This window comes from Dendrobates tinctorius, unplaced genomic scaffold, assembly GCF_039654945.1.
Source record: "Dendrobates tinctorius isolate UK_male_01 unplaced genomic scaffold, ASM3965494v1 ptg000042l, whole genome shotgun sequence".
In the NCBI taxonomy this organism is placed as follows: domain Eukaryota; kingdom Metazoa; phylum Chordata; class Amphibia; order Anura; family Dendrobatidae; genus Dendrobates; species Dendrobates tinctorius.
In genome coordinates, this window is record NW_027361710.1 from 5,979,371 (window position 1) to 6,006,629 (window position 27,259).

Sequence of the window (27,259 nt, forward strand, 5' to 3'; positions counted from 1 at the left end):
CATATACTAAATTTAAGAAAATGAAAAAAAAAAAAACAAGAATATTGTTTACCACCCTAATCCCCCCCAATAATGTTAATAAAAGCCTTACCTCCAGCATACATCACAGCCAGCATAATTGAAGAAATCCATGAGACCTCACTACTTGTTGCACCAAATATTACTTCTATGTCTTTGAAAAAAACGGTAATTGATTTGGGAAAGGCGTAGGAGAAACCAATGGACACAAAGGCGCCAACAACCACAACCCAGCCCCAGCCACCTTCTGGCGGGGTGTAACCCATAGGTCCTCCAACTGCAGGTGGCATCTTGCTGCTGTTTTAATCTTTTTCTGAAAGAAAAAAAAAAAATAATAATTATGTTGCATTGGACAAAAGGTAAATGCTGGGCAATTACATTCATTATATGGGAAGGAGGTGTATTCCCTGGCAGTGTCGTCAATATCTTCAGATTTTTCTTCTTCTCCATGTCCCTGGAATTACTCAAATCATTGCCAAAGGCTATTTTCTATAAACTGCTTTCAATCCATTAAAAGGTTTGTCCGGTGTAAGAAGCAAGTTCTACAGTCGCTGCACAATATCTAGAGACGCCGGCCAAGTCTAGATGGCATGTGACCATAAGTATGAAAATCTCCTCCAAGAAGTCACGTGGCCGCTCACTCGCATGAGAAATACAGGGGTATCGTGAGCACATCATACACTGTCACAAGAAGAAGACGGTGTGTTCTGCAGAGAAGGAGTTACACGGTTTAGCGTTGCAAACTATTATAGAAGACTGAACCAAGAAGTACACAAGCAATTGCCAAAAATTCCAGCACTCATGACCAAGTTTTACCCTATGATCACCAAGTATGGATGCCTTCTGTCTAATGTTAACGAGGACAATGTTATATTAACTAATTTTCAAGGAAGCAATGGAGGGCCGCCAGCAGCACGTCTTCATACATTACTGGCTTCTGAAAGTTGGCCAGCAATGACAGCCAAAAAGGAGAGTTGCACATCCAGGGGAAGGATTTTTCTAACAATTCAATCTGAAGACTGAGCAAAATCAGAAACCAGGGGGCGAGTGCATAAGGAAAGCTGCAAGTACTTTGGATTGATGGGTTATAATGAAAAATTGCCGAGTACTAAGCGAATAGCAGACGTACTACAACACCAACATTGCATTTGTGTAACCTCTGCCTGGTCGCACTAAAGTCAGTAATTTGAATATCTGCTTAGCTACACCCCATGTACAAACATGGGTGGATGCCCCATCAAAAGATAAGTAGCAATACCAAAAAGGAGTTGTCTACTACTTGACATGTCTCTTTCATGTAAACTAACTGCCATAGGTATGCACGTTATACCTTGCTTCCCCAAATTCCTCTGGTTGCATGAGAGCCTCCTGGCTTTCTGTGATGTCACATCAAAACCTCTCAGCTCCGTAAACTCTCAGGTGGGCATGGCGCTATTCCTGTGCATGCTGCTGCTGACACAGGTCTACCTGCAGAGCTAGCCCCCCCCTTATATCTTTCCTTTTATACATTGTGAGGCAAGGATGGGAGCCATATACAAGGGTCGCTACATGTCCCCAGGATGTGTCTGCAAACATACTGGACCAGCTGGAGAGCACTGTAATTACAACAAAAAATAAAAGTATGTGTAGACTGGATCCAGTTATTTGACCAAGTCATATTTAGGAAAACCTGATATGGGCTTATTTTTAGAAAGATCTGTAGGAAGGTAGTGGGACGGATCTTTGCCTCCAAGGTGGGGTCTTGCAAGTGGCCCATGGCCACGATTCACATTTCAACCTGCAGGTAAGGGTTGGGTGTGTCAGTCTTGGTTTCATGTGCACCAGAGCTGGAGGTTCTGTGTGTTATTGAACATAGACCAGAGCCTTAGGAAAAAGACATTACCGCTAGGGACGATAGAGTAGCTTCAGATAAGAGCTTATACGAATAACTATAGCGCTTACCAAATGGTAGCATCGGGAACCCGGATACCTAGAGCGCTCCCGATGATCAGCTGTATGTGTAGCGGCTGTTTCACTGTCACAACACATGTATGGAGAGCCCAACAGACAGGCTCTCCATGCATGTGTTGTGACTATCACACAGCCGCGACACATGCAGCTGCTACGCTGAACAGATGATCGGGAGCGCACCAGGTATTCGGGTTCCCCCGATGCAGTTATTCGGTAAGCGCTATAGTTATTCGGATAAGCTCTTATCTGAAGCTATTCAATCAACCCTAATTACTACACTAGAGATTCCTATGGTGGTGCAGGCACCCACGGCATCGCACTGGATATGGACGTTCCAGATGATAAAGCTTTGAGTTTATTTTGTAAGTTTGCAAATAAAGCCCTTTATGTCGAACCTACTTGGGTCATTGCCTCATTAACATGCTTATGTGAAAACCCCTGCCTTATAATGTACACACACATTGCTGTATACCCTGGGTAAGGGGGAAAAAAACCCAAAAAAACCACCCTGTTGTATACTCTTTATTACATGAATACATTCACATATCTCTCCCCATCCAATCAATCTTCTTTATCTGTTAGGGAGGGGGGAGTAGGGAATAAGAATTATCAGGGCTCCTGATCTGGGGCATTTCTTTTTCCTGTAACAGCATCCAGTAGAGACTATCATGCTGGGCCTGAGTGTGATGCGGAGTAAGGAGTGCGACGGGTTTACGCTGCGTTAAGGAGATGTGCTCACTGCTGGCTTGCAACCCAGCACAAGGAACGATGGAAATTGGTAGACAGAAGGGATGATTGACAGTTAATGCTAATGTTAGGGCTAATGTTAGGGCACAGGAAGCAAAACAAGAAACTTGGCAGAAAAAGGTATTGGGGATCTTTAGGGGCATTAGCCTTAAGCATTTACAGCAAACTCAGTAATTGAGTCAGGGTAGTGGACAACCTTTTCAAGTCTAAGGAGAAATAAGAGACAATATTCAGGATACAATTATTGGATTGTTGTCAACCCCTGATTGGGGCATAGATTTGGCGACTTACTTCCTGATCAGGGTGAACTTCTGTAATTATTTTGCAAAATTCCTTCAAGTTCTATTGCACTAAAAAGAAGCACCAAGGATGAGATGATAAAGAGCAGCATGGCAGCGTTGGTGACGCGTCGGAGAACTGCAGCAGTGCTGAGCCACCGTAACGAGAAGTTAAAAGATCACTTAAAGTGGTTGTCCACTACAGTAAACCCCTTTTTTCAATGCTTCTAGTGTGGCTAGAAGGGGTGAGGTGGGGAGCTTACTGGTCTGGCGCCATTACATCTGACAGAAGTTGGACGGCTGTAACACTCACAAAATTGTATCTGTTCTGCAGGTGTGACATTACAGAGGAGGAGCTGGTCAAATTGAGATACAACCCCACCAAAATGTAACAGTTTTGTAATATAGGACCACCCACTGGACTCGAACACAAGGGGTTTCAGACAATAAAGTACAAGTTATAATGAATCTTTCCCAACAAACCTATACATCAGCTTTATACCATGCTGTGCACAGATCAGACTGCATCTCCAGAGCGACAGGTGGATCTCTTACAAATACACACATATGCGCAATCCAATTTTACATAAACTTGTCCTACAAAAACACCATGATATAGCCAAGTGCCCATTTACACTGCCTGATTCTAACTGTTCAAGACCGCCGATCGGCTACAAGGGCGATCGGCTTATGTATACCGGCAGAGCGGAACTTTAAGCACAGAAAAAAAAAAAAAATTAAAATCATAGCAGCCGATGAACTAGTGTTTTGCTTGTTTGTAAGGAATTTGCCATTCTGCCTAGACGGGCCAAAAAGTTGTCCATCATAGCCATTATTTCAGTCTGCAAAAAATCAGACTGCACCTGGAAGTCATCCGAGTGCAGTCCAATGTTTTCCACTGACTCGGACATGAATGAGAGAGTGGCATCTGACTCCGAGGCAAATAGCCCCGTAGAACAGCATGGGTATGAATGTGATCCATAAAAAAACTGAGATAGGACTCATCTGATTAAAACTGTAGTCTGCACATTGTTTGAGCAATGAAAAATACATAGGTTTCCATGATGGGATTTTGGAGAGTAATTAACTCTAATATGTACCTCCTCGAAGCAATAAATCTACAGAGGAATAAGCACAGGCTCAAAAACAAGTTTGCCCCTACAAGGCAAGTCCTGGGACAATTTTGCAGAACTTTTTGAAAGTTGTGAATAAATATTTAACAAAGTAATTAAGAGTCCTGAAGATCCCAAAACAAATCGGGCATAAGTGTCAGATGGGTAAGACACGGAGCTAGGTTTTCAGTAGAGCGGAGCAGCAGAACCTTTCTCCTGCTGCTCTCGGGGTAACATCAGGACAGATTCCGCTAGTGATACCTGACACTACTGTGATTACGTGCAGTGCGTGCCTCTGAACAACCTATTCAAGGGTTTTTTGCTTCTTTATTTAGGAACATGTGGCTTCATTAGTAAAGAGCTACGTAGTCAGGAAGAGGATGAGCACATAGACTTCCCTGACATGATGACGTGTAGATGCTTAGTCACTATGGGTTTGCCTGCTAGTGGCATGAAAGCCTTTAAAGCTAATGACAGTGTGAAAAACGGAAGCAAATATGGACTTAAGGTTACCACACCACACTGCTCATCCTAATATATCTGTGTGACTATACAGGAGGAAAAGGTGGGGCAAAATATATGTAGCGTTCAATGGAGGATGTGCTGTAAATACTTTCATAAGAATTTGGGAAAGTTATGAAACGTCCTATAAATGTCTGTTCTGTTTCTGATCGAAGGATCTCGGCTTTTAGTAGACATGAATCCGTGCTGCCCTTTATGTCCATGCTCAGTGATGACCAGTGCTGTGGAATCGGTAGTCAGGGAAATTGAAGAGCGAGTCAGTCGGTGGTTTGGCTTACCAACACCAGAGCCCTGGTTGAACGCAACCATAAGCGTCAACGATTTTCATCAGTATTTGGTGAGTGTTTCAGTTTTTATCATCAGCGATTCTCATAGGAATAAGAGCAAAATATCAAAGCCAAGCACGGTCCGGAGATGCCGATCAATCTAAAAGAGTCTGTTCCGCTGCATAATTTCATTGTTTGGGGTCTTTGCAACCTATACCCCACAGCCTAGGTGATATGATGGGCTCATCAGAAATGCAGTAAAAGCTGGAGAAGGTGGTGGCAATGGCTTCTTTTCGTAGGTAAAGCCTGATGCTCAGAAAAGCTCCCCTTCATGGGCTTCTCCATAGAAAAAACAGTGAATGAACCCTTTGATGAGCCTGATGCAAGGAGATCAATTTTAATTCTTGTTCTAGAGCATGGATCCTCAACTGGCTCTGTGCGGCTCTCTGTCAACTTGGTGTATTAGCAGCAAATTTAGCCAACAACTATGAAGAGAAGGTCTACAGATTGTGACTTGTGAGTAGGCCAGAAGAGCAGATGTGGAGGTGTATGTACTGGTGTGGAAGAGCATAAATAGAGTAAACTGGAGATCAGAAGATACTGCCAATAAGAGGGGTCCATGACGCTGGGTGCGATATGGGGGTGAAGGCATTGTCTTACTCTTAATGGCTGCAGTCTGTGGCAGAAACTAAGAGAATTGCAGAACTGCCTCCTGGATCAGCACGGTGCCGGTGGACCTCCCACTGGCTGTGTCTCTCCTAGCAATCATGTGACATTCCTAAATTAAATGACTGCAGCAGATCTGGTGCAGTGTTTCAGGATTTTAATAAAACAAAGATGGCAGAAAACCAGTAGCTATTGAATCTAATATTAAAGGACCCCCGGGGGCAGGGGAAAATAAAATGTATAAAATAAATAGGAGTGGTGCTGGTTTGGGAGGCAAGAACTAGTTGGTGACATCTTAATAACAAAGTCCTCTGAATTTACAGCACACGGTAAAATCTGTCTCCAATAAAGAACACCAGCTCACCTAGCAAGCAGAAACCAGTGACCCAGCACTTCTGATGGCTACAGATAGGGTTAATGCTCAGGCTCAGAGCAGAAAGATCACCCGCTAACCAAAAAGGTCTACATGAAAATAAAGGGCGTAAAAAAAAAGATCTCGTAAAATGGATTCACGATATCTTGTTACCTGCTAATCTGACAGAATGCTACAGAGCTATCGCTCCTCTGAGCCAGATGCAGCTCAGTAGGCTGAAGCATGCCCTGGCACCAGCGCAGCAGCAAATGAGGCTAGAACAGACTCGGATTGTTCAAGTTACCGCCAAGTCTCGTGACAAGGACAAGCATTTATAGCTGAAGAGGCCACATGGCTGGATTATGCATTCACATCAGATGGTTCCAGGTTGGAAATAGCACTGGGACGTCATTCGGAGGAGGGTGCAGCTATTGCATCACTAGTCGGTAAAAGGGACTGTTCATTCTGGCAGCTCACTGTCTGTAACATATGGAGCACAGAGGAGCAAGGAGAGGAGCATGTGTCATGGGAAATGTCTTATTCTTCTAGGATTCTCATTATTTCACCAACACATTTAACAAGAGGAAACATTGTCAACCCTTAGCACGAAATTTAAAAAAGTCCGCAGAATGAAACCTGAATAGAGACTAAGACAGCTAGATCTTTTGTTGTTTCTCCATGCACCTGGCGTGTAACGGAAAGATTCACACTGCCAAACCACAGCAAGATTAACACTTGTTAAGCGAATTCAGGCGGTTGTTTGCTTCCTACACTTGGCTAAGAACCAACATGGAACTAGACACTAGCTTCAAGGGGCGGCTCCCTTTTAGACTTAGGCTGTGTGCACACGCTGCGGATTATGTGCGGATTCATCCGCGCGGATTTTGTAAAATCCGCAGGTGAAACCGCAGGTCAAAAGACCTGCGGTTTTACCTGCGGATTGCTCTACGGTTTTGTCCTGCGGTTTTTCATCTCCTCAATGGAGGAGATGGCAAACCGCAGTAGAATCCGCAGAAAGAATTGACATGTCAATTCTTTCTGCAGATTGAAAACCGCAGATAATCCGCGCAGAAAATTCCGCACCATCTGCACTGCGGTTTTTGATTCCCATAGGGAATCATGGTACTGTACACCGCAGCAAAAACTGCTGCGGGTCCGCAGCGGCCAAAACCGCTGCGGAACCGCAGCAAAATTCGCAGCGTGTGCACACAGCCTTATTGTCCTTGGGTCCACCCTTGAATCTCCCGATATCTGGCATTACCTGGGGCGCTGACGTCACGTTGACAATCAGTGATCTCATTGGCTCTGCCGGTGCCGCCTTCAGAGCCGCCCAGGTCACCGATTTACTGTGACATCCGTGTCTCAGCCAATGACACCAGGAGCAGTAATGGAGACTCACTGTGACCCAGGGGATGGTGAAGACAGCTAAGATTGCCACTTTGTAACAAACTGCAGCTGGGGCCCAACATTTAAAGGTTTATTCCCTTTCAGAAAAAGAGGCATTCCAAGCAAACATTTTATCCCATAAACCTTTCTAAATACTTCTGTTATATTAAAAAAATAACTCCTTGCCGTTTTCCTCACTTTCCAGACACCACCATTGTGCTCTTTAAATCAGTACGATGCTTTATAATAAAAGTTTACCTACAACAGTGACTTCCAGTTCACAAAAACACACAAACCCCCATGTGATCGGCAAACTGATCTTGAAGTCACATGACTCAGAGGACGAGAGTGGCGCTGGAAACCAGAGACAACATTTGTTGGAGGTGCATTCTTCAAAAAAATAAATACAAAATTGAACGTATAACAAACAGGCATGTGTTGTGGCTGTCGGACAGCCGTGAGACAAACATGCGCAGGGACTCAAACATATTTTTCGAGCACGGTTAGCATCCGAGCGTGCCAGTTAGCCCACCACACTGGGAGAGGATTCTGTTCCAGGACTGGGTGGACCCACACAGATCGCGTCAGAGCAACAACTTCATGTATACAAAGGTGGAGGAATCCATTTAACCATTAAAAATATGCAGGAGCAGCAGCCGACTGGTCAGCGAGATAAAACAGGTGGCGGGACGGACCTACGCGTTTCGAAGGCAAGTCTTATTCATGACCTCTAGAGACTATAAATAGAGACTTATTCTATAGACAAAGAACATGACTTACCTTTGAAACACATAGGTCCATCTCACCACCGGTTTTATCTTGCTGACCTGGATGTTTTTAATGGTGAAATAAAAGCTTTACACATTTTACCCGTAATGATGTCTCACCGCTGGATTCCTCCTACTTTGTATAAATATTATATAACCACGAAGCTCTGTACAACAGGCAGTGCACGGGGCAACACACCCAACTGACAGTATCTAGACTATCGATTTATATATAGGAGCTTAAACATGAATATCTATCGTAACTATGAGTGAAGTTGTGGTGGGAAGAGGGGGTGGATCACCTTCTCCTTAAGGGCCCCGTCACACATAGCGACGCAGCAGCGATCCCGACAACGATATGACCTTGTCAGGATCGCTGGTGTGCTGCCAAACAGGCAGCTTCACCAGCGATCAGCACCAGTGACACGTGGGTAACAAGTGACGCACGTCGCTTAGTTACCCACTGTGTACCTTAGTTACCAGCGCACTGGTGCAGGGAGCTGGTAACCAAGGTACACATCGGGTTTTAAGCAGTGCGCGGAACTTAGAAACCCGACGTGTACCTTGGTTACCAGCTCCCTGCACCAGTGCGCTGGTAACTAAGGTACACATCGGGTTTCTAAGTGCTGCGCGACGCTTAGAAGCCCGATGTTTACCTTAGTTACCAGCGGCAGCTCGCTGATTGCTGGTCTCCCGCCTGTCACACACAGCGATGCATGCTGGCCAGCAGGAGACCAGCGATCAAAAAAATATCTTGGCCATTCCAGGACAATCAGCGATACCCGGCAGCGAGGCCGGTTGCTGACAAGTGTCACACACAGCGATCTCGCTGGTGAGATCGCTGTTACGTCACAAAACTTGCGACTCAGCAGTGATCTCGCTAGCGAGATCGCTATGTGTGACGGGGGGGGGGGGCTTAAGTTCCTGGGCTTTTGTGTATCACGTGTAAATCATATGTTTTCAGGCTATTTAGTTAAGTGTCATCAGCTAGATCAAAGATGTTTGCACTGGACAGGTAGCTTTACGACTGCAATTTAGGTTACTCAGAGAACTGTGTTAGAAGTCACCACGGCCAAAACATCATTAAAAACTGAACTGTCATGTTATCACACAGTTCAAGAAGAACAGTGGGAAGGCAAGAAACCTCTAGAGCTGCTGCTGTAGACCAGACTGGCTCCAAGTGGCGGAGCCAGAGAACAATCCCACGGAGTCCTGACTGTCTGCCACTTTGTGGCCGCTAGGACGAGTTCTCACACCTGAATGCCAGAGCTCACTGTCCTCCAATCATACCCTTATGGTGACTCGCACATTTACAATGAATGCTGAGGATCTGCAGCAAATGCCTACACTGTGGATTTTGTTGCAGAAAGTCCAACAATCCTATTTACCTAAGACAATCGCATTCAGATAAGTGATGTCAGTCAGTCACAAATTTCTGTACCAAAATCTGCAGTTTGGGAATTCAACCTGAAGCTTGCAACAAAGCAAGCACATACAAGTTAGCTGGTCACGAATTGTGTTGCCGCCCGATGAAAACACAAAAGGGAACATACAAAGCAAAAATAGTTGAGAATTTAAGAACCATACTGAAGGTCAATTTTCTCTACAGATTCTGCTCCAAAACTCACATTAAAAAAATGCTTAAAATCCTCTGAACAAACTCTCTCTTGATTTCAATAGGAAACCAAACTTTGCTGTTCAAACAGTCAAGATCCCACACTTACCCGGCAGTTTTATGTGAAATCCACATCCCAAGCTTTAAATAGCGCCATTAATTCCACAGCGCTTTACAGACATCATCGCTGTGCCCATTGAGGTTCACAATCTAGATTCCCTACCAGTATGTCTCTGAAGTGTGGGAGGAAACCAGAGAACGCGGAGGAAACAGATGCAAACACGGGGAAAACATACAAACTCCTTGTAGATGTTGTCCTTGGTGAGATTTGAACACAGGTTTTGAAGCGCTGGGGGTCTACAGTGCTAACCACTGAGCCACTATGCTGAAGACCGTGTATGTTCAGACTGCACCACTCCATGTGAACATACCCTGAAGAGTTCAGATGATATTTGGTAAATGTCACCCACATTTTAGTTACTTACTTCAAAATGCTACTGATTTCCCAATCCAGAAACTCGGACTGGGAATCTGCAAAGTACCCGGCCTATATACAAAGTTCAATTTAACAATTAGGGTAAGTGCACACGCTGCGGAATCTGCTACGGATTCATCCGCGCGGATTTTGCAAAATCCGCAGATAAATCCGCAGGTCTGCGGATTATCCTGCGGTTTCACCATCTCCACAATGGAGGAGATAGGAATCCGCAGAAAGCATTGACATGTCAATTCTTTCTGCGGTTTAGAAACCACAGATAATCCGCGCGGAAAATTCTGCAGAATCTGCACAGCGGTTTCCATTTCCCATAGGGAATAATGGTACTGTACACCGCAGCAGAAACTGCAGCGTATCCGCAGCGTGTGCACACACCCTTAGGCCAGGTCCACATGTTTGTGTCTCATGTCCGTGGATGCTTTGGGGCTTTCTCCTGAAGCTCAAAAAAAAAAATAAAAAAGGTTCAAGCATATCCACTAACAGGGCAATTGACTTTAACGGAGCAGATGGAATCAGCTGGGGCTCTGGCAGACCTTCTTTTCAGTACTGTCCAACTTTTCAAGGCAGGCACAAAACCGCAGTGGAACCCATTTTTATGATTAGTAATGAGCGGACGTGCCCTGATAAGGTGTTATCCGAGCATGATCGGGAGCTAACCAAGTGACTTCAGCGTGCTCGAATACTATGCTCGAGTCCCCGCTGAGGCATGTCTCACTGCTGATCGACAGCCGCCACACATGCAGGGATTCCTAACAAACAGGCAATCCATGCAAGTGTTGCCGCTGTCAAACAGCAGTGAGACATTCCCCCCAGCTATGTTCGGATAACACCGTATCACTGCACGTGCGCTCATCACTAATGATCACCTCACATAGGAGGACAGTACTAAAAACAGTGTGACAGCACAAGGCGATTCCATCTGCCCCATTAAAGTTAATGCCCCTCCATCAAACATGATTGAATCTCATTTTCACAGATCCATAAGGAAGCCCTGACATTCACCGAATGCGATGTCAACACAGCCTTATTTTAACATGGGTCAATTTTAGGGACATGACAACACTCAGCAGGCACACTAACACAAGCAGGTTGTCAGAAACCTCACTCTGGAAAAACTTCTAAAGGAGTCAAGTTAATGGAAACAGACTCCTCAGCCTGAAAAGCTCAGATACATCGGTGACGTAAAGAATCTTGGCCAGATCCGCAGCCGGAGGAAGGACATTTCTCACTCGCATGCAAAAAATTCCTGTCTTGGATTTGTACTGTCTTATATTACCTTTGTATCTTAAGACTGAGCTGTGGATTCAGCGCTATGGTGTCACCACTTCCACGCTGTCAGTTGCCAAGCGACCAAGACGCCCTTTCATTAGACACTCCGTGAACAGCACGCACACACTGATGGGGGCAGAGCCACCCTCCGCAGTACCTGCTCATCTGGCAGACGGAAGGACAACCAGCATCACCGGGGTGGGAGGGAGGACGCGGGCTGCGGTCTAGTGGGACAGGGAGGACGCTGGCTGCGGTCTAGTGGGACAGGGAGGACGCAGGCTGCGGTCTAGTGGGACAGGGAGGACGCAGGCTGCGGTCTAGTGGGACAGGGAGGACGCAGGCTGCGGTCTAGTGGGACAGGGAGGACGCAGGCTGCGGTCTAGTGGGACAGGGAGGACGCAGGCTGCGGTCTAGTGGGACAGGGAGGACGCAGGCTGCGGTCTAGTGGGACAGGGAGGACGCAGGCTGCGGTCTAGTGGGACAGGGAGGACGCAGGCTGCGGTCTAGTGGGACAGGGAGGACGCAGGCTGCGGTCTAGTGGGACAGGGAGGACGCAGGCTGCGGTCTAGTGGGACAGGGAGGACGCAGGCTGCGGTCTAGTGGGACAGGGAGGACGCAGGCTGCGGTCTAGTGGGACAGGGAGGACGCAGGCTGCGGTCTAGTGGGACAGGGAGGACGCAGGCTGCGGTCTAGTGGGACAGGGAGGACGCAGGCTGCGGTCTAGTGGGACAGGGAGGACGCAGGCTGCGGTCTAGTGGGACAGGGAGGACGCAGGCTGCGGTCTAGTGGGACAGGGAGGACGCAGGCTGCGGTCTAGTGGGATTAGGCGAACACACCATAAACGGAGAAACCTCTAGTACTGAGCAGGCCTACGCCGCAGCAGTGTGCACCCAACGATAACGCGGAGTAGGAGCAGAAATGGCAGCAATGGGACAAGCGGAAATCACAACAATCTACCCACTACTAAATGGGTAGTCATTTATGGGCGCACATTCACACCTGGAAGAACTTGTGTACACAGGATCTATCCATGGGTCACTATGTCCCACCAGGAAAAATCCCTGTAAAGTAGGAGTTGTCCAACAGCGGAGAACCCTTTCAATCACTTTAGTGCCCCATATAAGAACCACCATCAATATTTGAGAGATTTTTGCGCTGCTATTCTTGGCGTGACACAATGTGACTTGACCGGCTGGGAATCGCAGAACACATCACAGAAACGGTGCCGCCGCAGGAGGAGAGTAGCCATTGTTTTTATGTTATGGGACACTAAAGTGATGAAGCTGGGGTAAGTCCAGTAGTGGACAACCCATCTAATGCAACACAGTAGACACATCAAGGTTAGACGGGAAACATTCAGATTCAACATGGAAGTCAGAAATCCCACCCAAATGTCACAATCCCCATAACTCGGATGAGAATGGGTTTCCATAACGCCTTTTACAAGCAAATGAGAAATCCCATACAGGCGTTAGGCATCACAGCAGGAAAAAAAATGCACAGAAAGCCGAGGCTCAGTGCTACGGAATGACAATAAGGCCAATTATTGTGGGGAATTATGGCAGCAGTCCAAAGGCCAGCCTGGATCTCTGCCACGGCCAAACAGTAAGTGTACCTGACATGTGAACAGATCCCGTGCTATCGCTCTACGGACCTTGCAGCTACCGTGAATAAGGGCACACACAGGGTCATGTGTGGCAGGGGACAAATCATTAAGAAAACCTAAAGATCACTCATATTACCAGGCTAAAGACAATTCTGCCCGTTTTGTGGGGCAATTGGCCGCCTGATTAGACTGATACTTTCTCCCGATAATAGTTCAGTGTAAACACCGGAAGAACCCGGAGGTCTGAAATGCATCAACGACCTGTGGCCATTCAGAATATATTATATACAAGAAGTTTATATCATAATTCCACAGGGCTTTACAGACATCATCACTGTCCCCATTGGGGCTCACAATTAGGATTCCCTATATCTTTGGAGAGTGGGAGGAAACCCACGCAAACATGGGGAGAACGTTCCAACTCCATGTAGATGTTGTCCTTGGAGGGATTTGAACCCAGGACCCCAGGCTGCAGTGCTTACCACTGAGCCACCGTGCTAATCACTGAGCCATCCTGCTAACCACTTTGTGAATACTAAAAATACTCTACATTCCCTCTGTGTGCTAGACACGTGCATCTAATTATGCCACTTAGTGAGCCGGCATGGTCTTCTCCATGAAGGCCTTTGTAAGAACAGCTATCCATGAAGTTGTAGTCATTCTTTTAAAGGAACATTGTACCAAAACCAGGCCAGCCTCTGTGTCACACTGCAGTCAGTGACATGTGGAGCAAGTCTCCAATAGTAATCATGCCATGAAGTTCTATCAGAAGCTCTAGAGCGTCGTCATACAAGACCTCTGCCTGCGGTCTGTGGAAACATCTACAGGACTGGACTAGTGATCAGGTTCTGCTACATATGTCTCCACCCTACATCAGTAGCACAAAGCTGAGGGTCTGCTACAATGTATCATGCTCCATAGATCTGGACTGTGGACTTGCCCATGACCCAATCCCAAGGAGTAACTCACAATCAGGCAGGAGAGAACATCCATTCCGTGAGGAGATGAAACACTTACTATAGGTTACTCCTGATCAATACCTGTGTGTAATCTAGACCTAAGGTCACCATCAGGGACAGAGGTTTCCAGGGCATTGCATCACTCACACACCAGCAGTCACACTGATGAAAGGCGAGGCGACGCTGGAGGGAGAAGTGGGGGGTCAGGGGATCTCAGGACTGACCTATGGCCACACTCGGCGATATGGAAGAGGAAGGGTTAAGGCAGCAGCGCTCAGAGCTCGCCCGTTACACGTGGAGGAGAGCCGCCCCCTCCACCAGGCAGCACAAACAGATGGAAGCCACGGCGCAGCGGAGACACGCGTGGAGCCTGCGGCACAGGCCGCCGGTCACTCACCTCTCTGTATCCCCGGAGTCACACGCGAGAGCGCTGCAGCAGCCCCGCACGATGCGCACTCAGCACAGCAATGGACTAATCAGCGGAGTCACTAGAAGCAGCGGCTCGGAGGGTAGAACTGAGCATGCGCGTCCCTCCCTCTCCCCGGCCCCGCCTCTCAGTCACACATAAAGGTGACCGCTCGGCTGCAGATCCTCTGTGTGTCGGCGGCCGGGCTGGAGCTGAGGCGCTGCGCTCCTGTGCGCTCCTGTCAGACGGTGCGGGGCGAATGTGCCGTTATTTAGGGGGACGTGAGCGGTTGTCCTCAGCAGCCGCGCTTTGTCTTCCACCTCCATAGAGGATTTTCCTCATAAACGCCCCATTATGGCACTAAACCCCAAAGCGAGTTGCTCTTTTTTTTTGTCACTTTTAATCGTTTTGAGCCGTGTTGGATGATGTTAGTGCGCCAAAGTCTTTACAATTGTCTCCAAATGTGAAGTGCCCTCCTGGCCCAATTCTTTATGGCGTTAGCGCCTTTCTTGATGCGTTTTTGGCGCTTTGCTCCTGCTGTCTTTTGGGCTTTAGTCTTATAATTAGCCGATTTTTTAATATCCATGTGTTCACCCTTTTATTTTTCTTTATTAGCCATTGTGGACGGGATTTCTGCTTTCCGAATGCTGTTGTCTGATTCGTCGGTTTTGACTTCTTACTGTTACTAGATTTTATGTACACTGCACATTTTGCAACATTTTAGCAGCATGGGCCATTTTTATGCTAAAATGTCACCAAAAATGGTAGAGAAAAATAAAGAGCGGTTTAATTTTTGGGCAAAGTCCATGAACCAGGCCCATTGTGTTGAAGAATACGACAAAAAAAAAAACATTCACAACAAAAAAGATATAGGGTTCATTGTTTTGGAGAGGTTCGCCACGTGCATACGTCGAGTGTTTTATTTATTTTTTTTTTTTAATTCTGTATTTGTTAGCGCAAACTGGGAGTGGAAAAACCAGAGAAACAGTATAATAGAAATACATCACCATTTCTGTATTTATCACCCTCTCCTGGTTGTGTCTTAAAAATACTGAGGTTATAAGCTCACCAAATACTGAACCATGTGCACATGGCTTTACAGTCACTACTCAAATGTGATGTTCGTGTGATGGCATACTCATTGTATGTATATGATGTCTGTGTGATGGTATACCCAGTGTGTGTGTGATGTCTGTATGATGGCATGCTTGGTGTGTGTGTGTGTATGATTGTAAAATAAACCTGGCACTCAAATGGATGCTTTCAACCTAATTTTAATGCAGTGCAAAAACATGTTTCGGTCTATAAGACCTTCCTCAGTGTACCGGCTGGTTTCACATTAGCGTTTTTGGGCGCAGCGCATTGTGTGCTATTGGGCACATGCACCCCTATGTTTAACATGGCAGGCGCATGGTCTAGTGCTTGCACGCATTTATGTGCGATTTCGTGCGCATGCGCTTTTTGCAGGTGTGCGCCTAGACGCTACATGTTGCATTTTTTGTTCCACCCAACCTCGTCAAAAAAACGCATGTGATCGCGTGCGCACAGAATATGCCAAAGAAACACATTAGTCTATGGGGTCGCAGGTGTGCGCATGCAATTTTTGAGTAAACAATGTTTAGACTCTGGTTTAAACCACCCCCTACACAAAGAAACATTGGTGGGTAGTGTAGATAAAAGAAGGTGTTTGCACTGGTAGACCACTACTCTACAGACAGCCTACAAGCGATACAAGAGGATCCAGTCATTTTGAGACAAGCAGGAACTTCAAGAATGTGCGTATTCTACCTAATGTCTGTCTGACCTTTTTTAAATTTATTATGTCCTAATGTATTTTTTTTTTTTAATTTCAGCATGTCTTCTGGAGAGGAGTACACACCGGCCCGGGGTGAACTGGCCCAAGCAGAGCGTGAAGTGAGTATCTTCTTGCCCGAAGTACCTATATGAGCAGGATTCAGAAAGGTGCTTCTTAATGTCGGCACGCTGTGTAAGATGCCTTTCTGAATCCTGTTCATATAGGTACTGTTCACATAATCAGGTTTTAAATACATTAGATGGGACTGCTCCGAGATGGGTATACCGTAACGTTGGTAGAGTGCCTTAGTATGTTTTTTGCAAAAAACGTATCAACTAAATACCCTGTTTTTGTTATTATTTTACTAGCACTTGCTGTCTACTGTTCTATTTTTTTACAACAGAGTATTTTTGCACGTTTGTCATACTGTGTTTTTTCTTTGTGTTTCAGTCTTTGGGTGGTGTGAACACTGTCCAACCGACTTGTTCACTTTTGTGCGTGTCACACGTGTTTTTAATCTATTAGTTCCTTGCTCATGCAAGGTTTGGGAGATGCCCACCCTTCTCTTGTGTGACATGCACATAAAAAGCCATCTTACACAGCGTGCCAACATTAAGAAGCGCCTTTTTGAATCCTGCTCGTATAGGTACTGTTCACATGATCAGGTTATAAAATACATTAGGCCGGTTTCACACTAGCGCATTTTCAGCGCGCGCACGGCCGGGGGTAGCTCCGCCCCCGATCCGGCTCTCTGCCCGGCGTGCCCGCCCCTTCCTTGTAGCGCCGCCTCCTAGCGGACAGCGGCGCCTGCGATCGGCGCACCCTATCTTTAGCATAGGGTGCGCCGATCGTGCGCAGGCCGTGCGCTAGTTGCGCTTTGACCTGCGCTGCGCACTTTTGACGGTGCGCCGTGTGCGCCAAAATCAAACTTTTCGGATTTTGGCGCGCACCGTCAAAAGTGCGCAGCGCAGGTCAAAGCGCAACTAGCGCACGGCCTGCGCACGATCGGCGCACCCTATGCTAAAGATAGGGTGCGCCGATCGCAGGCGCCGCTGTCCGCTAGGAGGCGGCGCTACAAGGAAGGGGCGGGCACGCCGGGCAGAGAGCCGGATCGGGGGCGGAGCTACCCCCGGCCGTGCGCGCGCTGAAAATGCGCTAGTGTGAAACCGGCCTCAGATAGGACTGCTCCGAGATGGGTATACCGTGACGTTGGTGAGGTGGCTTAGTATACATTTGTTGCAAAAAAAGTGTCAAATACCCTGTTTTGTTATTATTTTACTAGCACTTGCTGTCTACTGTTATATTTTTTACAACAGAGTATTTTTGCACGTTTGTCATACTGTGTATTTTCTTTGTGTTTCATGTGATAAAAATATGTATTATCTCCACTGTCGCTGCACATTGAGCACAAACTGTAGAGATGATACAGGTCATACAACTTGTGTGTATGTAGTCACCTGGCCAGGAGTGTTAGTAAATTAATGATGCACAAAACACAGCATCATGAATTCACAAGTACACTTAGGCAGATGATTATTGTACTGGATTGTATAAAAAAACAAAACAAAAGAGTGCACTTGGTACAGGTATCCAAACAGGCTTTTTATTAACATACACACAAGAAAACAATTTTACACCATTTGATCTTGCCATTCCACACGTCCTACATCAGAGATAAAGTAGGCCACAAATTGGTCCCTCATTTGGCCAACTTCAACTGATGACCTGAGAGGATGCTGAGTGAATTCAGGCAATGGGTTTGCAGCTGGTTCTTCGAGTTCAAAGTTAGGGTGCTCTTTAGCCATAACAAAATTATGAACACGCCTTCATGACCTCATCCACTGTTTCCAGTTTTAGATTAATGGTTGTGCCGAGAATGCGCCAAAAGCACACTACAGTTCTTTGGGCCCTGGTCAGTCTGTAATTAAAGATTTTTTTGGTGTGGTCCAAGTCCCGACTGGAGTAGGGTTTCAGCAGGTTTTGGCACATTTGAAAGGACTCATCCCCAACCATTACAAATGGCTGTGGCGGTCCTTCGTTGTTGGGAAGAGGCCGTGGCATGGGGAAATTAAAACGGTTGCCATACAACCTATGGCCCATGTCAGAGTTCTTAAACGCCTGGGAGTCATTCCCACGGCAAAATGCCCCAATGTCCACCGCAACAAACAGTCTGCATCCGCAATGCCCTTGAGTACTGTAGAAAAGTACTTTTTGTAATTATAGTACTCTGATCCACTTCATGTGGGTTTTATAATCCGGATGTGTTTCCCATCCACCGCTCCCAAACAGTTGGGGAAATTGCAGACTGTCCAGAATTTTTCAGCGATTTCCATCCACTATTTCGCTGTGGGCAGGTGTTTAAATTCTGGACAGAGAACGTCCCACAAAGCCCGGCAGGTGTCCGCAACTATTCCCGACAAGGTGGATATTCCAATCCAGTACTGGAAGTAGAGTGAAGTCTCTCCAGTAGCCAGGAATCTGCGAAACAGAGAACAAAAATTAATATATAGGTCTAGGGTTTTTTAAAACAATAGCATAAAAAAGTATTAGTACCTGGCATAACAATAATTCAGCAGGCTTTTGTTTAATACATGGCAGAACAAAAACAATTATGCAGGCATTGTTTTTTAAATATTACGTACCGTAATGTGACCAGGAGCCGTTCCTCAGGAGGAATCGCACGACGGAGCTGTGTCCTGTCTTCGGATGGCTTCTTGAACACGATCAAGCAAATCCATGAAGCTTTCTTGGAACATCCGGGTATAGTCAGTAAATTTCTCCGGGTTTCCCTGGAGCTCACTGTAGAGGGTGTGGTACGCTCCACGGCTCTCACGGACTTCAATAATCGGATGTATCCACAAGCGCCCCCGCTGCCATCTTCGCTGTCTCTCTCCCTTTGTTGCTGGCAAGCAAAAGCCTGAGCCAGCGCGATGTCCAAATCCAAGTTAAGGTGAAAACTCCTCCAACACAGATCCATGTTCACAAAGGAAAAAGCAAGCAAATCTGAAGAATTCAGCTGTAAATAGGGTCTATATAAAGAATTCCAATGACACACGCCCACTGGTGTCCCATTGGTGTAGTCTGTTGCAAGAATTTTTCAAGGATTTTCCTTCTGAGAAATGTGACACCTAGAGAACACATGCGCATAAAAAACGCAAATGCATGAAATCGCATACAACTGCTGCGTTTTTTTGTCATGCGCACACTGATGCATCAAAAAAATTGCTGCTTTTACATGCGTTTGCAAGCATTTTTTGATTGCGTTTCAAGTGCGCACGAAACGCTGCACAAAGGCGCAAATGTGAAACTAGCCTTAGAGAGGTTTAGGAAACATAAGGACACAGCATCCGTTTCAGTGGAATCTGAAGATGTTAGTGCTGTGATCGCAGTTATGACCACAGGGGACTCCACGGTCATAACTGCGATGACAGCACTAGCATCCTACACACACCGGGTACATCATCACATGGACATCATATACATGGTGACTCAGTGGTTAGCACTGCAGGAGTCCTGGGTTCAAATCCCACCAAGGACAGTATCTGCAAGGAATTTGTATGTTCTCCCCATGTTTGCGTGGGTTTCTTACCACATTCCAAAGACATACTAGTAGGGAATTTAGATTGTGAGCCCCATCGGGGACAGCGATGATAATGTGTGCAAAACTGTAAAGCATTATTATTACTGTAAAGTATTATTATATACACATCCAGGTACGCCATCACACAGATATCATACACACACTGGGTACACCGTTACATAAATATCATACACTCCTTTTGGAAGTGCATTGAGCAGCAAGGTGGTGTGCTGGTGAAAGGGGGAAAAAAAAAAAACTCTTAAATCTTCTACCTGAGCGTAAGTGTGAACTGTGGTAAGTGTGTGACTTGAGATTCTGTGACTTTGGATTCAGGGAGTTTCCAAGGGAGGTCTTACTGAATTGCTGTTATATTATATTAATACTTTTTTTTAAATTTATTTTTGCTTATCTTATTGTCTGGTGCAATCCCCATTAGGATGTGCTCCACTATTGCCAATGCCATCCAGTGCACGTCATGCCGCATGTATGAAATCCTTGAACAGCCGGTCGAGAATGCATACTGCTGTGCAAGATGTGAGCACGTTGTGCATTTGGAAGCCCAGATACTGGATCTAAATGTGCAGCTGGCAACACTGAGATCCATAGACAATATGGAAAGGAGTCTTCTGCTCACTGAGCAGACGCTCAATGGGATAGATGAGGGGGGATGCTAGGTTGGAGCTGCAGGACAATGAAGCAGCTAACTGGGTGACAGAAGGCGGGGTAGAGGGAAGAGCACCAGGGAGGCTAGTCCTGATCTGGCACACCCCAATAAGTTTGCTAAGTTGGCAGATGAGGGGAGTGTTAGTGCAGGAGTAGCACTGCTGCAGCAAGGCATGTCCTCTGAAAGCCGGAGGAGTGTCTGCTCCAGTAAGGGGGGGAAATAGGAGAGCAGGGCAGGCCAGACAGGTTCTGGTAGTGGGAGACTCAATTATTAGGGGAACAGATAGGGCAATCTGTCACAAAGACAGGGATCGTCGAACGGTGTGCTGCCTACCTGGCGCTCGAGTCCGACACATCGCTGATCGGGTTGACAGATTACTGGGAGGGGCTGGTGAGGATCCAGCGGTCATGGTGCACATTGGCACAAATGACAAAGTTAGAGGTAGGTGGAAGGTCCTTAAAGATGATTTCAGGGAATTAGGCTGTAAGCTTAAAGCAAGGACCTCCAAGGTGGTATTTTCGGAAATACTTCCTGTGCCACACCAGAGAGGCAACGGGAGATTAGGGAGGTTAATAAGTGGCTCAGGAATTGGTGTAGGAAGGAGGGGTTTGGGTTCCTGCAGAACTGGGCCGACTTCTCAGTTGGCTACAGGTTCTACGCTAGGGACGGGCTGCACCTCAATGGGGAGGGTGCAGCTGTGCTGGGGGAGAAAATGGCTAGAAGGTTGGAGGAGTGTTTAAACTAGGGGGGGGAGGGTATTCCTTTTATAAGAGGGGAAGACAGTGCAGCTAGAGACCTGGGCACAAATAATGACATTGGGGGTGGGGGTGGCATGGGGGGTGGGGTTAGAACAGTTAATAATTTAAGAAAGAATAGAGGTACAGAGAGATACATGAAGTGCATGTATACTAATGCCAGAAGCCTCGCCAACAAAATGGAGGAATTGGAGTTAATGTTGTTGGAACATAATTATGACATGGTTGGGATATCTGAGACATGGCTGGACGAGAGCCATGACTGGGCGGTTAATTTACAGGGCTATAGTCTGTTCAGAAATGACCGAACAAATAAGCGAGGGGGAGGTGTGTGTTTATATGTAAAATCATCCTTAAAACCCATCCTTCGTGATAATATATATGAATCTAATGAAAATGTAGAGTCCCTGTGGGTAGAGATAAGGGGAGGGGGGAAAAATAATAAATTACTGATAGAGGTTTCTTATAAGTCTCCAAAAATAATGGAAGCAACAGAGAATATCCTCATAAACCAAATAGATGAAGCTGTGACTCAAGGAGAAGTCATTATTATGGGGGACTTCAACTACCCAGGGGAAGAGTCTTGAGGAGATCATTTGCATATTCCCAGTGCCTTCTGGGATAAGTGAAGAGTCTCCGCGAGCTCAACGATCACTGGGTTTTGGTGGTTGCAGCTGAAAAGAGGAAATCGGAAAACCAGGGGAAGAGTCTTGAGGAGATCATTTGCATATTCCCAGTGCCTTCTGGGATAAGTGAAGAGTCTCCGCGAGCTCAACGATCACTGGGTTTTGGTGGTTGCAGCTGAAAAGAGGAAATCGGAAAACCAGGGGAAGAGTCTTGAGGAGATCATTTGCATATTCCCAGTGCCTTCTGGGATAAGTGAAGAGTCTCCGCGAGCTCAACGATCACTGGGTTTTGGTGGTTGCAGCTGAAAAGAGGAAATCGGAAAACCAGAAATTTGGCGAAATTTGGCTCATCTTTCATCGTTTTTAAGAAATCTCAAGATGGAAGAGGCCAGGAGCCATTTGGTGAGCTGCATTTCTTGCTACATGTTCACAGATTTACCAGTGGAAAAGCCAAACTTCACATGCCACAAATGCAAGCTTGTGTCCCTGTTGGAGGAAAAGTTGCAAAATCTCGAAGAGAGGTTAGCTACGTTGAAGATCATTAAGGAAGGTGAAGAGTTCTTGGACAGAGCAGAATTATCTCTTCATGTTACAGAAAGAGAAGAAATTCGAAGTGCACCTGAAGAAACAGAGGAATGGAGACATGTGACCCAGAGAAGCAGGAGGATCAGGAGGCAGTCAGCACCCATACTTCTCAGGAACCAGTACCAGGCTCTCACGCAGGAAAACGATGAAGAAATACATCAGGATAAGACTTTGCCAACAAACAGCAACCTTGTACGCCCTCAGAGTCCTCCTGGATGGAGAAAGAAAAATGTTGTGAAGAAGAAACGGAGAGTGGTGGTCATGGGGGATTCCCTGCTGAGAGGAACAGAGGCCGCTATCTGCAGACCGGATATAACTACAAGAGAAATGTGCTGTCTTCCAGGTGCAAAAATTAAAGATGTGTCTGACAGGATATCAGGACTCTTCAGACCTACAGATGACTACCCATTCCTGCTACTACATGTGGGGACAAATGACACCGCAAGAAACGACCTGGAAATCATCTGCAGAGACTTTGAAGACTTAGGCAAGAAAGTGAAAGAACTGGGAGCGCAGGTGGTCTTCTCTTCCATCCTCCCAGTGGATGGCCATGGAACAAGGAGGTGGAATAAGATTCTGCAGGTGAACAACTGGCTACGTCGATGGTGCCGTCAGCAACGATTTGGATTTATGGATCACGGAGTGAACTACTTATACGATGGACTACTTGCTAGAGATGGGGTGCACCTTACGAAGACTGGAAAGCATGTATTTGGAAGTCGCCTTGCTACACTTGTAAGGAGAGCTTTAAACTAGAACAACATGGGAAGGGAAGCAAAAGACCAGAAAAAGCCATACACCTGACAAATGCTATTGAGAACTCTGCTATTAGAAGTGGAAAGGAAGAACAAAGACGAAAGAATCGAATTAATACAAATATTGGAGAAAGAGAAACCAATCACAAACTAAAATGTTTCTATACTAATGCACAAAGCATGGGCAACAAACAAGGAGAATTGGAACTACTAACACAGGAAAAGAAATATGATGTAATTGGAATCACTGAAACTTGGTGGGACAATACACATGATTGGAATACAAGACTAGAAGGATACAACTTATTTGCAAGAAACAGACTTGATAAACGAGGAGGGGGTGTCGCATTGTATGTTCGAAACGCGTATATCTGCACAGAGATTGAAGCTTCAGAGACTGGGAGTTCTGTGGAAACTGTTTGGGTAAGAATACAAGGACAGAACAATGGAAAGGACACCATTGTAGGCATTTACTACAGGCCGCCTGTGCAAGCCGAAGATATAGATGAACTCTTTATGCATCAGATGGCCAAGTTCTCCAAAAAATATGACATAGTTGTCATGGGAGATTTCAACTATCCAGACATTTGTTGGGAATCTCTCTCAGGCAAAACTAACAGGTCAAGGAAATTCTTATCCTCTCTTGCTGACAACTTTATCTTCCAAAAGGTAAGGGAGAAAACAAGGGGAACTGCTACCTTGGATCTAATCCTTATAAACAGGGAGGAAATGGTTGAGGAGGTAAAAGTGGCTGGGACCCTAGGAGGTAGCGACCATGCTATTTTAGAATTTTGGATAACTAGAGGTGGAAGACCTGTGAAGACTCAGACGTCAAGGTTAGATTTCAGAAAGGCAGATTTTAAGGGATTCAGAAAGAGAATTGGAGGGATCCAATGGCTGGATATCCTTAAAGACAAAAATGTCCAGGAAGGATGGGAAATCTTGAAAAATGAAATTCTCAAAGCACAGTTGTTAACAATTCCGAAAAGAGGGAAGAATAGGAAGCATTTAAGGAAACCAGGATGGATGAACACAGAACTTAAGCACATGCTAAAAAGGAAGAAAAAAATGTTTATAAAATGGAAAGAGGGAGGCATATCTAAAGAAGAATATAATGCTGTCTGTAGAACCTGCAGGGCACAATTCAGATTAGCTAAAGCTGAAAATGAACTGAGGCTTGCAAGAGATGTCAAAAGCAATAATAAAGGATTTTGGGGATATGTCAAAAGTAAAAGAAAAGTCAAAGATGCTATAGGATTTTTACAGGATGAAAATGATGAAATGGTAAGACAGGATGTTGAGAAGGCTGAACTTTTAAATTCCTATTTTGCATCTGTTTTCTCTCAGAAAGGAAATGCAACATCAACTGTTATTCACTGTCCTATTATGGGAATAGAAGAATCCAGGATATCTATAAACAGAAAGATAGTGAGGAAACACTTAGCTAACCTAAATGAATTCAAGTCTCCAGGTCCAGATGAATTACACCCCAGAGTACTGAAGGAGATAGCAGAAGAAATTTTTGAACCCCTCTCCATAATCTTTGAAAATTCTTGGAGAACAGGAGAAGTGCCAGAAGACTGGAGAAGAGCAAATGTTGTTCCTATCTTCAAAAAGGGGAAGAAGGTGGACCCAGGCAACTATAGGCCGGTGAGTCTGACTTCTATACCAGGAAAGATCTTTGAACAAATTATTAAACAACATGTATGTCAATACCTGGATAAGAATGAAGTGATTAAACAGAGTCAGCATGGGTTTCTAACTAATAAGTCATGTCAGACTAACTTAATTTCCTTCTATGACGGTATCACTGATTGGGTGGATCAAGGAAATGCTGTAGATATAGTATATCTTGACTTCAGCAAAGCATTTGACAAAGTCTCTCATACAATCCTTATTGAAAAAATGACTAAGTATGGAATGGACAAGGCAACTGTTAGGTGGATTCATAACTGGCTTAGTGATCGGACCCAAAGAGTGGTCATAAATGGCTGCACATCCAGTTGGAAGAATGTCTCAAGTGGGGTACCACAGGGCTCTGTCCTGGGCCCTGTATTGTTCAACATCTTTATCAACGATTTAGATGAAGGAATTGAGGGTAAACTGATTAAATTTGCTGATGACACAAAGCTAGGAGGGATAGCTAATACTAGAGAAGAGAGAGAGAGGATTCAAAAAGATTTAAATAAACTGGAGAAGTGGGCAGCAACTAACAGAATGGTTTTTAACAGGGAGAAATGCAAAGTACTACATCTGGGCAATAAAAATGAAAAAAGCATATATAGAATGGGAGGAATAGGGCTAAGTGACAGCACATGTGAAAAAGACTTGGGTATACTAATAGATCACAGACTGAATATGAGTCAACAGTGTGATGCAGCAGCAAAAAAGGCAAATGCAATTCTAGGATGTATTAACAGAAGCATACAGTCTAGATCACGTGAAGTCATTATTTCCCTCTACTCCTCTTTGGTCAGACCTCATCTGGAATATTGTGTCCAGTTTTGGGCACCACATTTTAAAAAAGACATCAACAAACTGGAGCAAGTTCAGAAAAGAGCGACCAGAATGGTGACCGGTCTGCAAACCCTGTCTTATGAGGAAAGGTTGCAGGATTTGGGAATGTTTAGTTTGCAAAAGAGAAGACTGAGAGGAGACTTAATAGCTGTCTACAAATATCTAAAGGGCTGTCACATTGTAGAAGGATCAACTTTATTCTCATTTGCACAAGGAAAGACTAGAAGCAATGGGATGAAACTGAATGGGAAGAGACACAGATTAGATATTAGAAAAAACTTTTTGACAGTTAGAGTGATCAATGAGTGGAACAGGCTGCCACGAGAAGTGGTGAGTTCTCCTTCAATGGAAGTCTTCAAACAGAGGCTGGACAGACATCTGACTGGGATGATTTAGCAAATCCTGCTTTGAGCAGGGGGTTGGACCAGATGGCCCAGGAGGTCCCTTCCAACTCTACGATTCTATGATTCTACCCTGAAATACATTGGGGAACAGAAACCTGCAGTTCCAGCAAAGGTAATAGGTTTTTGACTACTATGAGAGACAATTACCTTTCACAACTGGTTCAGGACCCAACAAGAGGGGGGGGCACTGCTAGACCTAATATTAACCAACAGGCCAGACCGCATATCAAATGTAAGGGTTGGGGGTCACTTGGGTAATAGTGATCACAAATTAATAAGTTTTCATGTATCCTTTAATAAGATGTGTAGTAGAGGGGTTACAAGGACACTAAACTTCAGGAAAGCAAATTTCCAACGGATGAGAGATGATCTTGGTGGAATTAACTGGGATGATATCCTGAGACATAAAAATACACAAAGAAAATGGGAGACGTTTATTAGCATCCTGAATAGGACCTGTGCACAATATATACCGTATGGGAATAAACATGCGAGAAATAGGAAGAAACCATTATGGCTAAATAGAGCTGTAAGGGGCGCAATAAGGGACAAAAATAAAGCATTTAGCGAATTAAAGCAAATAGGTAGTGATGATGCATTAACTAAATACAGAAGATTAAATAAATTCTGTAAAAAGCAAATCAAGACAGCAAAGATTGAGACAGAGAGACTCATTGCCAGAGAAAGTAAAAATAATCCCAAAATATTCTTTAACTACATAAATAGTAAGAAACTAAAAAATGATAGTGTTGGCCCCCTTAAAAATAGTCTGGGTGAAATGGTGGATGAGGATGAGGAAAAAGCCAATATGCTAAATGACTTTTTTTTCAACAGTGTTTACACAAGAAAATCCCATGACGGATAACATGATCAGGGATAAAAATTCTCTGTTAAATGTCACCTGCTTAACCCAGCAGGAAGTACGGCGGCGTCTAAAAATCACTAAAATTGACAAATCCCCGGGCCCGGATGGGATACACCCCCGAGTACTGCAGGAATTAAGCACAGTCATAGATAGACCATTATTTTTAATCTTTAAAGATTCCATAATAACAGGGTCTGTACCACAGGACTGGCGTATAGCAAATGTGGTGCCAATATTCAAAAAGGGGACAAAAACTGAACTTGGAAATTATAGGCCAGTAAGTTTAACCTCAACTGTG

The 27,259-nt window shown here is 45.2% G+C and overlaps 1 protein-coding gene across 1 annotated transcript in view; it reads right to left on the minus strand.

Annotated features, from left to right (window-relative positions):
- Window positions 1–14,563, minus strand: part of SLC16A1 (solute carrier family 16 member 1) — a 39,836-nt gene extending 25,273 nt beyond the window's left edge. The window contains exons 1-2 of the mRNA XM_073575116.1: window positions 14,407–14,563; window positions 92–331 (exon numbers count right to left, since the gene is read on the minus strand). Coding sequence (XP_073431217.1) covers window positions 92–308 — 217 coding nt within the window. The 5' untranslated portion in view covers window positions 309–331; window positions 14,407–14,563. The remainder of the gene's footprint in view (window positions 1–91; window positions 332–14,406) is intronic.
- Window positions 14,564–27,259: the final 12,696 nt, after the last annotated feature.